Source organism: Vicugna pacos, chromosome 6 (genome assembly GCF_048564905.1).
Source record: "Vicugna pacos chromosome 6, VicPac4, whole genome shotgun sequence".
NCBI classification, from domain to species: domain Eukaryota; kingdom Metazoa; phylum Chordata; class Mammalia; order Artiodactyla; family Camelidae; genus Vicugna; species Vicugna pacos.
The window spans coordinates 60,470,207-60,483,439 of record NC_132992.1 but is presented as its reverse complement, the minus strand read 5'-3'; the positions used below and the strand labels follow the sequence as shown (position 1 = coordinate 60,483,439).

General features: G+C 30.3%; 1 protein-coding gene across 9 annotated transcripts in view; it reads left to right on the top strand.

Moving 5' to 3' along the window:
* C6H14orf39 (chromosome 6 C14orf39 homolog) overlaps nucleotides 1–13,233 on the top strand; it is a 134,960-nt gene that overhangs the window by 53,396 nt on the left and 68,331 nt on the right. For all 9 annotated transcript variants that reach the window (XR_012073663.1, XR_012073662.1, XR_012073661.1 and 6 more), the window contains 6 exons: nucleotides 518–594; nucleotides 5,583–5,668; nucleotides 5,759–5,817; nucleotides 8,412–8,473; nucleotides 9,547–9,719; nucleotides 11,359–11,497. Coding sequence is in view for 6 of the 9 variants with exons in the window: in XM_072963164.1 (XP_072819265.1) it covers nucleotides 518–594; nucleotides 5,583–5,668; nucleotides 5,759–5,817; nucleotides 8,412–8,473; nucleotides 9,547–9,719; nucleotides 11,359–11,497 (596 nt within the window). In the remaining 3 variants the exon portion in view is untranslated. The remainder of the gene's footprint in view (nucleotides 1–517; nucleotides 595–5,582; nucleotides 5,669–5,758; nucleotides 5,818–8,411; nucleotides 8,474–9,546; nucleotides 9,720–11,358; nucleotides 11,498–13,233) is intronic.

Below are 13,233 nucleotides of genomic sequence, written 5' to 3'. Positions count from 1 at the left end.
TCACATGATATTTTTAAAAAGCGTTCTTGTCTGCCTTTACAGCTGTCAGAGGAGGATGATTAATTATATGTTTTTCATTTGAGAAGTTGTATTTTCAGTATTATCAGTCTGTGTGATTAAAATGGGTAGCAGGCTTGTGTTAATGATATTTGTGACTTAGTCACTGAGATATTTCAATCATATTTCATTCAGTGACTCTGTAGATTAATTGCATTGTGTTAGATTAACTACACTGTTTCTTTTCCCCAATTGTTAATTTCACCACTCTGTGTTTGATTCCCCATTATAAAGATGTATAAAGTTTTGTCTGGTGTTTTCCGTTTTATATTCATAGTTATTATAGTAATTATTATATAGCGAGGAATTAAGATAATAATTTCATAATTCTATATTTTAACTTAAATAAAATATTCATGTGACTTGATTTTTTTTAATTACAAGGTTAGGATAAATGTTGGCCATGACGTTTGATTTTATCTCTTGAACTAATTTGAAGTTTTACAATTTAATAACCTAGATAAAAAAGAAAAAAGTTCTGTGAAACAGTCAAAGCTTGCCAATATTGACTTCGGACAAAAAGAAAATGATGCACAGGTAAGTATTTCTTTTTTAATAGTATAAATTAAATGCTTGTGTTAAATGAGAGTGAATTTACCACATTTTGGAAATGGGTGTATATGTGTTATAAATATATTAAAGCAGCCATTAGTATAATCTCAGGATCTAAAAAACTTAAAGAGATTCAATATGGCAGCTTGAGCATATACAATAGCCTTCTCACTTCTAAAAATAAAAGATATTTAAAAATACCAAGCCTTGTACCCAGTAGACCAAAAACTAAGACATTGCTAAAGGAGTAAAACAAATTTGGATTGAAGATGGAAATTGTAGCCCAGGACTTGATAGGAGAGTACTCTTGTAGAAGGTATAGGCCTGAGGACAATGAATAGGATAATTGGTTGGGTTGCTTTAGTGAGCATTAGTTTAGTTAACACCTAATCATTGCATATCTAATCTGTCTTTTGCCAAGCATGAACAATGGGATAACTGTCTCCAGGTGGAAACTGAGTATAGGAGCTTGGGTTAGAGAGATAGACGGTCCTCTGGGTGATTCATGAGGCTTATGAAGAACACTCAGAAAGCTAGCTTCTGGTGTACATATCTCTGTCTTCTCCCATTCTTCCTGAAAATAGTTCAGAGGGGAATTCTCAATGAAAAATATAATTGCTTCTCATTAATACATATTAAAACACACAAATACAGGGGGAATGGTAACCAAAATAATTAGTGAGACTTATTAATTCTAAATATGTTTTAATTACAAAAATTACAAAATCCAGTACTAAAATTCCAGATGATATCAATATAGGATGAAAGTGGGAAGATAAAAGAGGGAAACAAAAGTTTACTCAAGTTATTTTTTTGTCTTCGGATGGAGGTAGGGAGAAGATACGAATACTGATTAACTCTGTATATTGTTGGAAAAAATGTAGATTTATCCATATGTGTTAGACACTTAACAGTAGCCAACAAAAGAGCAATGGAATGTGTAAGTTTTAAAACAGTAGAAGAAAAAAGGTGAAATCAAGAAAACCTAACTAGTCCAAGAAAAGGCAGGAATGGGAGGTGGAGGTGAGAATAAAAGAGCTAGAAAGCATTGTAAATAGAAAACAAATAAGATGTCAGAAATAGTTCTGAACAAGCTGGTAATCATAAAAATGTGATGGATGTGCTTCTATGGGATATATAAACAAAGTACAGCTAAATACTATTAAAATACAACAGCTGAAACAGCTTGACAAATGAAAGCTGAAAACAAAAGGATGGAAAATAACAGGTAAATGCAAACAAAAACAAAGCAGGTGTAACAGTGCCATACAAAACAGAGTTCAAAGTAAAAAGCATTAATAGAGACAAATATATTTCATGTTTTTAAAAGACTAATCACCAAGAAATCATAAGAACCATGATGCACTAAATTATATAGTTTCAAAATATATAAAACATAAATTGTTAGAATTCCAAAGAAACATTTGAACCCACAGTTAAAACAGGATCACGCTCTCAAAAAAAGTACTGATCTTGAGATTAGGGGTTGAGTTTAGCTGCATGTGAAATGATTACAAAACCAAACTCATTAAATAATAGCATCTTAAACAAGATAAGCATTAAATTTTCTCTTCTTGCCATGAAATTCTAAAGTAAGTGACTAAGGTTCACTAGAGCTGATAGCACCATCTCCACAATGTCATTGTTTCTCAGGCTCCATCTGTGTTTTCTTTTTCTGTGATCCTTAATGCTAAGCTTTCACCTCAAGGTCATCTCATGGTCAGAAGCTAACCATTACAATTTTGCCATCGTATCTGCCATCTCTTGGCAGCAAAGAAGAAAGGGGGAAAGGCTGGCTGAGTCAGCCCCATTTTTAAGGCTCTTTCCTAGAAGCTCCTTAAACAATTTATGATAGTATTTCATTGGTGGAGAGGTTGAGAAATATGATTTTTTTTGGTTTTTTTAATTAGAACACAAAGAAAGTAAATCTTGGATAGCATAGAAGACTGGCAGTTTCTGTCACAGGAATGATTCAAGTAGATAGAAAATAAGTAAGGATGTAGAGAATCTTAATAACACAGTTAGCAAACATTGTGTTCAACATACACAGAGTTCAGTTAAATTTTTATTTGCAGTATTCACCAAAATTGAACAAAAGGATATAGCAACCAACTTTAAAAAGTTACTATCTTTACTGACCACAATATTAAAAATACAAGTTAAACAAAAAGATAGCCCTCTTCTCAAAAAACTATTTGACTGAAAAAAAAAAGAAATTCACACACTTTCAAATTACTTTTGGGTTATAGAAGAAATCAAAATGGGATTTTAAAACAATTTAAAAGAATACTGTAAACCTAAACTTGTGAAATGTAGCCAAATTGGTCCTCAGAGGGAAACACATTTGAAAAGATATACTAGAAAATATATCAACAAATATATTAGAAAATGAGAAAGATTAAAATTAGCTGAACTTTCAGTATGAAAAGTTCAACTCAGAGTACAAAAAGCTCAAATCAAAATAGAAAAATAACAGAATAATAATTGCAAAGAAAGTAGGAATTTATCAAGAGAAAAGCAGAAATTAATGAAATTTAAAAGTTAGGTTAATTAATATAGCCAAAAGCTCATAACTTTCAGCAAGTATAAAGGAAAAAAGAAAGCCTCTCTCCCCAAAAAAAGAATAAAAGGGGGAAAGTGCTTATTGTTACACCTATAGAAGAAATCTTTTCAAAGTCCTAAGAGGATACTATGTAAAACTTTATGCCAATAAATTTGAAAATTTAGGTGACATGGACAGTTTTTAAGACAATTCAAATTGCTAAATAGACTGAAAAAGGAAAACACAAATAGATCAATAACCTAGAAGAAACTGAAATGTAAATAAATATCTGTTTCCCTCTTTTCTCCTTTATTTCCCTCCCTTCTCACTCCACCACACCTGCCCTTCAGAACATACCAGACTGAATTTTTCAGGTGAATTCTACCAAAACGTTAAGGATTAAATCAGAGTTTTTCAATTGTGACACTATTAACATTTTGGACCAGATAATTCTTTGTTTGGGATCATCTTGTGACCCTGTAGAAGCCAATAGCACCTCATCCCCAAATTATGACAATCAAAAATACCTCCAGACATTGTCAAATGTGCCTGAGAGGCAAAACTGCCCCCTGTTGAGAACCATTAGATTATATAATATTTATATACAAACAGTTCCAGAGTATAAAAAAAGTTAGAACCTATCCAACATATTATATATGACTAATCCATTAGACAGCAAGGACAAGGATAGTGAAAGAAAAGAAAAATTATAGTACACTAGTCTCAAGAATGAACATAGAGGTAAAAATCCTAAATAACTTATTAGCAAACAAAATTTTGCACTATAACATTAAAAATATATATATATATTATGACTAATCTTGGTTTTCTCAAATGATACTTTAGCATTTATAAAATCTATCAATATGCTTCACTCCATTAATAGATTAATATATGATTTTAAATAAAGATATTAAAAAGAATGTTAGGGAGACTCATACAGATATCAAAAATTTTTTTCACTTCTGTTACTAAGATATAATTCACATCATACAATAATCATTTTAAACTGTACAATTCAGTGGTTTTTCGTATATTCATAAGATACGGTAACCATCACCACTGTCTAATTCCAGAACATTTTCATTGTCCCCAAACATTTTTAAACATTAGCAGATTGCAGTATTATAACAGCATGGTGCAAGAAAAGACAAATTGATCAATGGATTTATCAAAATAAAAAGCTTTTGTATGGCAAAAGACACTACAAAATTAAAAGACAGTGACAGAATTGTCATTTAGGGGCTTGGTATACATAATTATAATATATAAAGAAATAAATAATAATTCTTACAAATTAATTAAAAAACAATAAAAATGAGCAAAAGATAGCTCAGCACATAATAGGAAAGCAAAGGGTTACTAAACATGACAAGATGCCTGACCTCAGGAGTACAGGGAAATACAAATTAAATCAATGAGGTACCTGGTTTCACCTATCAGATTTGCAGACATTAAAACATTTGATAATATCTAGTACAGTGAATAATACTGAGAATGTAATCTGGTACAACTGCTTTGGAGGACTGGTGCATAGTAATCGTTAAAAATTAAAATGTATATACTCAACAATTTCACTTCTTGTCACCTATTCTAAATAAATACTTGAAATACTTGTGCAAATACTTGTACCAGGAGGTATATACAAATGTGTATATTGTTTAAAACGTACATCAAAACAGTAGCAACACCTGTTCTTTAAGGGACAAGTGTTCTTTGAGGGACAAGGTCTTTTTCTTATGATGTAAAAGCACAGTAAGATGACACAATTAAGACCAATGGCTGTTATAACAAAAGTAAATAGCGTAGACTTTCCTATTAAAGGTATTTTCATTTCAGGTCAAATAAGAAAAATCAGCAGCTGTTCAAAATGAGTCACTCAGGGAAAATGAAAGACTTGAAACAGAAAATACAAACATTAGTTAAAGCAGTGATTTAAATATTAATATTAAACAACATTTAGAGTTAAAAATGAAATATTAGCTCTGTCATATATATTTTTAAAAGGAAGTTTCAGGCTTTAATCTTAGAACTTGCTGTTTTCCTTTCTTACTTTCAATTTGAGAGGTTATACGGGATAGGAGACAGAAATCAGATAATTAGTTGAGAAAAATGGTAAGATTCACTTGATTAGTCATGAATATGAAAGAAAAAATTTTCAAGTTTACCTTAAATGTAGAAATACTAACAAGCATAGTTATCATACTTGTCAAAGGCATCAAATTCCTTGAGAGTCTTAAAACTTTTTTGTTTCCCTGTGTTTGACTTAATGTTTTGCATATAGCGGTTTCAGTTAATGTTTGTAGTTGTTGATATTGATAGTAACAGTAATGATGATGACAATGTTCTTGGAGATCCCTGAGTAGCCATGGCAAGCAAAAATTTTACTGTTTTGTGTAGTCAACTCTAATGCTTAATTTCTTTTGTTCAGGTATTGAATGATTCTACCGTGACTAGCTATTCAAAATGTTCACATGTTACAGCTATTAAAAATTCACAAAATGTTATGCAGTTCAGGTAACCTTTAAAAATAAGAAAATACTTTAATTTCAGAAATAATTTATCAGGTCAGTAAATAATATAAACATTTTATTTATTGTGTTTTAGATTGTTAACCCCAAAGAAACAATCAGATTGCAATCAATGGTTTGAAAAAGGAGATGCAGGTATTTACTGTTTATATTTTTCCTAAGAAGTGAGAGAAACAAGTTATATCAGGTTTTTATATCAGTCAAGTAGATTATCTGGATTGTTTGCATCTCTGATTAACTGACCATGCATACCTGGTTTTTAAATACATTTTTCTTAAGTATAAAACAGATACATTTTATTGTAGAAAATTTGGAAAACAGAGAAATATATAAAATAAACAAAAAACCACCACTGACACTTCACAAACTGTTGTATATTGTCTTTTTTCCTATGTATATATATATGTTTCATTATTTTAGTTTAGTCTTCCACATTTGAAGCATACTAGGTATATCATTTTGTAGCCTCTTCTTTCCACTTGATACACCATTGAGGATATTTTTCCATTCCATTAAATCAATTTTATTTGTAATGACTGTATAATATGCATAGATATGCTATAAGTTATTTAGCCATTCTCTCTGAAAATATTTTGTTATTTTCAGGGTTTTTTTTTTGCTTTTATAACTAATGTTACTATGTTCTTTTATATAAATACTTTACTGTCTTGGATTATTTTCTTTGAATAAAATTGTAAAAAGGTCACACACTATATATCTATATATATGTTTATTATCCTAGAATCAACTAGCTATTGGAACTTTGATGCAGCCTTGAAATTACTAACTCATTCTCTATGTATACATGTATGTGTGTGCATGCATGTATATGTATACATGTACATATATGTATATATAAAATATGTATCATGTGGACACATACATATTTTGATAACCCAGTAATGAATAATTATTTCATTCATTAGGCTATTATCTCTTATCTATAGCATGTAGATTACAGACTTATTTTGAAATTTAAAAATGGTTCTCTCTGGCAGTATAAAAATTTTGTGTTATGCATGTCCAGAATGGTCATGTAATATACCATGAGTCTATTCCTCTCACTCTGTGTAGGACTCAGCCAAGACAATATGCTTATTTCATGCAGATGGCTATTCTTACTTCTGAAAGGGGGATTTATATCTTACCTGCCCAGCTGATCTCTTCCACCTGTTTATAATCTTCCATATATGCTAATCTAACAGAATATTAGACAGGGAGGAACAATACATTCCTAATACACATATGTGAGGAAATGCATATATCTGGCATAGTCTTAGCTGACATTGAGCATGTATGGGGAGACTTCATACCCAAGAAGGCATATTATTATCTTGGAAGAAGAAAAGACCCTTTCAACAATCTCCAAACCTATTTTTTGAAGAAGTTAATATGTGGTGAAAATCATAGTTGTGACTTAAATGCAAGAGGCAAAATTGTAAAGCTTTCAGATGACCAAATAGAAAAACATCTGTGTAAGCTAGGAAAGAATGTTTTTAAAGAATTTTTAAAAAGAATTTTTTAAAAAGAATTTAAAAGCCCAATCATAAAGATTGGTAAATTTGGCTCTATTAAAATTAAGAATTTATCTTTATCAAAAGACACTATTAAAAAATGGGAGGCAAGAGGATATATTTTTCAATACATAAAACTGTCAAAGGGCTAGTTTCCAAAAATTTATAGAGAACTTCTACAAACCAAGAAGAAAAAGACAGACAAACTCAATTAGAAATATATTCAAAATAAACAAATAGGCACTTTCAGATAGAGAAGCTTTTGTGGCAGATAAACATGGGAGAAAATGCTCAGCAAATCAGGAAACTGAAAAATAAAACCACAATGGGATATGATTACACATCCACCAGATTAGCAAAGTTCAGAAAGTCTGACAGTACTAAGTGTTGATGAGAATGTAGGACAGTAAGAACTCTCATAACTATTGGTAGGGACTGTCATTTATAAATGACTATATATTGACACCATGACTAAATTTTAGTTGAAGCTAATAAATTTGCCCAGTGAAACTGAGTAATTTCCTAGGGTAGCTCAGGATGGCTAGTTGCCACAACAATAATTAGTGAATAGTTTTGAAACTAAACTTTGGAATATAGTTTAACATTGATAAAATGGAAGATTCACATACTCTATATTTCATAATTCCACTCCTAGGTATGTACCTAGAGAAATACAAGTACACATATACAAATATACATGAAAAATTATGTTAACATCATTATAATAGCCTCAAACCAGAAACACCCCCAAATATCCATTTGCAGTAGAATGGATGGATAGATATATTGTGCTGTGTTTGTACAATGGAATGCTTTACATAAGTAAAAGTAAGCAAGCTGTGTCTCCACGCAACAATACAGATGAATCTCATAAGCATTTGCTAAACAAAAAAAGCATGACAAAGAGCACATATATTACTATTTCATCACATAACATTTTAAAATAGGAAAGAGTATGGGGCCTTTTGGAGAATGTTCTATTTCTTTACCTCAGTGGTGGTTAAATGGGTGTCCACTTTATAATTTTGTTTGTTAAACTATTCATGTAGGTTTTCTTTTCTTATCTTTATGTATTGGGTTGAACTATATAAAATTTCCATTTTTGCAGACCAAGAACAGTTAAATATTGGCAATTTCATATGGTTTGACTAATATGTTTTATTTACAATTAAACTGCAAAAAGAAAAAAATAGTTTGTTCTCATTTAACAAACAGATGCTGAGTGCGGAGATAAAGGGACAGTAAAACAATTGAGAGAATCAAAATATACTTCACAAGTAAGTCAAATGTTTGGTTTCTAATTTCTAAGGAAAATATTCTAATTTAAAATGTTCTGTTTCCATTTAAATTTCAGATTTAGTATAATGAAGTTTATTTATGTGAGATCTAGATATTATTAGCTTGGTAATCAAGTTGTTGTGATATTACAGATTCTATCCCTTAGAAGAGCTATAGATTAAAAAAATGAAGCCACAAAATGTTTATATGAAAATATTTAAAAAATTGTCACTAACAATTGACTATATATAATGACACCACCACAACTAATTCATGACTGACGAAAACAATTTTGTTTGGTGAGATTGAATGATTTACCCCAGCTGCTGCAAAAATACCTTCAAAATATTTTTTAATAGTGGAAAGCTTTAGTGATAGGTGTACCACAGCTACTAAAAGTTAAAACGAGAAACAACGTAGTTTTCTTCTGTAAAGAAATACAGGTTAAAAGCACATTATAATTTTTTTTTTTTGGTGGAGGGTCTCAAATTGTTTCCATAATGGGCTTTGGTAACAAACATATTTGAGAAATCATATTACTAGCCTACAAAATGATATAAAGGAAAATTAGTATTCAAGTTCTCAATCTTTGCAGAAAAAGTAGTATGAATTTATAAGAGTAAAAATATGCAAAGAACATAACCAGTGAGAGCAAGATTGCTTTTCTTTTTCAAGGGGGTATCATTTACAAACTTGACCCAGAGCATGATGTGGAAATTTTAAAAGAAAAATCATTCCCAATACTTTTTATTCATCAGTCTGAGTATGTTCTGGTTATCAGTTACTTTTTCAGGTAGTGGTAGGTGAGGTAGAGTTGGGAAGGAAAGAAAAATTAGAAAATTAAAAAGAATTATTTTTCTGTTTTTTGGACAGATATATTTTGGTCTCAGTTTTACCAATTATCTTTATTTTCTTACTTTGTGAAAAGATACCATCATAGATTAATATGATGTTTTTAACCTCACATGTTTATATATATATATGAGTTTATTTATATTTTATGTATATATGAGTTTATGTTATTTATTAATGACATTTGTTTTTATAGTTTTCTGTTACTTTGAATTTGCAGGTTATATATGCAGAACATTTTGGGAACCCAAAAGAAAGTAACAGTGATGAAGTAGAAGAAAGGCCTGAGATTTTTCCACAAACTCCTGAAATTCCTTTATTTTTAAGGACTCCTGAAGCTGTGAAAACACCTGAATCTGTGGAGAAATTACCTAAAACCCCCTCATTTGAAATGTAAGACTTTAATTAATAATAATAATTAAGGAACCTACATATTAAGTTATATAAGTAATAGGAATAGAAAAATGCCTAGTACCTGTAACTTTAAAAAATTTTTGTTATGGAATATTTTAAACATACAAAGGAAAGAGACTAGTATAATGAACTCTTATGTACTTACCAGTTTGAACAATTATTAACATTCCACCATCTTGCTTCATAGATCCTCTTCTGCATTTTTCCTGAAACATTTAGCTGAATCTCTCACAGACCCTGAATATTTATCAAGTTCAATAATACATAAAGATTTTCCAAAGGATAAAAAAAAGTATGGAAAAATTTAAAGGTCAAGCTAAAGGGTTATTGTCACATTTGGTATATTGTGGACATCACTGAATAATGTTCCAATAGACATTTTTCCTTAATGTTTTAGAGTCTAAAGCCAAGAATTTCCATTCTTTTAAGTAACACCGTTATTTAACTTTGAAAACTACAAATTTGTAGTTTAGAGTCAATGACAGTAGTGCTGTATTTAACCTTTTTGTTTAGTTCAATCTTTTTCCTTAATGCTGAACCCTGATATTCTTCTAAAATATATGCCAAATAGATATCATTTCATCAGGAATCTCTCACCTGTGTTCTACTCTGTATTTTAAATTTCTAGTAAGAATTTTATATATGAATGTGGAACTCATCATCAAATCTGAAAACTGTTACAGAATATGGTAGTCATATACTAAAACGTTTATGGATAAGAAAACCAAACTATAAAGTAACTCATTCATTAATGATAAAGTAACTCAAATCATTTAATCATGGAGATAGTTATGAAAGTATCTTCTGACTTCTATTAGTTTTAACAAACAATAGCATTAACTCTGTGTAAGCATTTATAAATATTGTTCCTTTAATATTTACAACTTTATGAGATGTAAGTACATTATTATCCTTATTTTAGATGAGGGAACAGAATCATAAGTGATACAACTTGTCAGTGATAGAGTTGAGATGTAAACCCCAGCAGTTCTGCCTCCAGAATCCATGCTTTTAACCATTGTATTGTATATTTTCTTATCTAATTATTTTTCCCTAATCATTTTATAATTTAACTCCTTTATAAAACTGTCTGTCATGACTGGCTTCTCATCAAGATTAATTTTGTAATTGCTTTCAAGATCTTGAGGACAGTATGACATCAGGGTTAAGAGACTGGACATTGAATCTGTTTTGCTGCATTCAGATCGCAACTCTGGCACTTAACATTCTTTGAGCAAATCATTTAATCTTTCTACACTTCAAAATCTTCCATAAAATGCAGGTGATACTAATAGTACTTGTCTCATAGGATTGTTGTGAAGAATAAGTAAATTAATGCTGTTGGGAATATATAGAATAGTGCCTTACAGTATGTTTGCAGTAGGAATTCATTATTGTCATTCTATAATTCGTTATTCTACTTTATTTAATATTATTCCCCACCCAAAATCATAGGTTTGGTTTTTTTTCCACAGGTTTTTCATTTCAATAACTACTTCTTCCCTTTTCCTGCTGTGCTAGTTCTCACCCCTATGGCATCACCTATGGTGCTTACCAGTCTGTAATATTTAATAATATATATTTAACATTTTGATGATTTCTTATGTCTCTGTAACAGAAATAGAAATACAACAACTGAAGGTCAAACACAAAAGGAGTCCCCTGGATTTTCTTTCCTTATGAGTTATACTTCTAGATCACCTGGATTGAATTTATTTGATTCTTCTATATTTGATTCTGAAATCTCATCACAGCAGGTAATATGAGAAGCCAAAGTTTTATTTCTAAAAAATTATACACTGGAACCTCAAGTAATTTTACTTCTTTAATACCAAACTGTTTTGAAGTGGAGTACAGGACAGAGGCAGTTTTTTAAAAGAATCTGAGTATTGATAGTATAACAAAGTTCCCCCATTATCTTTTTGTTTTCAACTGCAGGTGCCCCCAGTTGACATCTGTTTATAAAAACAGAATCTCAGAATAGCAATGATTTAAATTGCAGTTAAAGGCAGTTTAAAAATTAATTTGGCTTTATAGTTCTAAACAAACTTCACATATACTCAGTGTGAAAATTTTTCCAGTTTGTTAGTTGGTATTTTCATCTACATGTATATGTGACTAATAACAGCTTCAAAACACAGAAGCAAAATTGACAGAATAAAAAGGAGAAATAGACAAAAACACAAACTTAGTTGGAGATTTTAAACTCCCCTTTCTTAGTAATTGATAGTATTAGACAACACAATCAATAAAGATCTTATATAAAGTCTGAACAACACCATCAACCCCCTTGACTAACTGATGTTTAGAGAACACCACATCCAGCAACTGCAGCATATATATTCAAGTGCTGATGGTACATTCACCAAGATAGTCCATATTCTGGGGCAGTCAATGAGTCTTAATAAATTTAAAAGGATAGAAATCATACAAGTATGTGCTCTGATCACAGTGGAATTATATTAGAAATCAATAAGATATTAGGATAATCCTAAATATTTAGGCTGTGATCAAAGAAGTAGTCATGAGAAAAATTAGAAAATATTTTGAAATGGATGATCATGAAAATTCAGCATATCAAAAATTGTGGGTTGCTGCCAAAACCAGAGCAAAATGATAGCTTTAAATAATTTAATTAACCATTTAAACAATTAAATTAATAGAAAAAAAAAGAAAGGTCTGTGATCAGTGACTTAAAGTTCCACATTGAAAAGCTAAAAAAAGAACACAGTAAAGCCAAAGTTGGTTCTTTGAAAAAATTGGCAAAATTTATAAACTCATTACTTTGACAAGGAAAAACATAAGACAACTATATTAGAAGTGAAAGAGAGGATATCCTTACAGGTCCTACAGACATTAATAGTAAGGGAATATTATGAAATAGAAGGCTGGTAAGGGGAAATGTCACTTACTATATACTAAAACATTCTGTAAACCTAGCAATCAAAATAGTGTGATAATAGTACAGGGATTGATAGATTGATCAATGGCATGGGAGAGCATATCTTGAAACAAAAGAGTTTAGAATATGATATAGGTAGCACCACAAATTAGGCACTTTTCTTACAACATACACCAACAGACATTATAAGTGCATTAAATTTTAAAATATTAACCATAAAATATTTCAGAGAAAATGTAGATGAATATTTAGCAGATCATAAGAAGAGGAAGGATTCTCTAAGCATGGAAACAGTGGAAGAAGAGCCAAAGACAATAAAAAGAGTTTGGGTTTGGTTATATATAAAAGTTTTATATGTTAAAAAATTTTAAAGGTGAAATAATAATGTGATATAAAATATTTGTAATAAATGCTAAAGAATTAAGATTTCAGAAAAGAGGGCCCAGAAGTAAACCCACACACTTATGGTCAATTAATTCATCAAAGGAGGTAAGAATATATGATGGAGAAAAGACAGTATCTTCAGTAAGTGGTGTTGGGAAAGCTGGACAGCTGCATGTAAATCAATGAAATTAGAACACTGCCTCACAC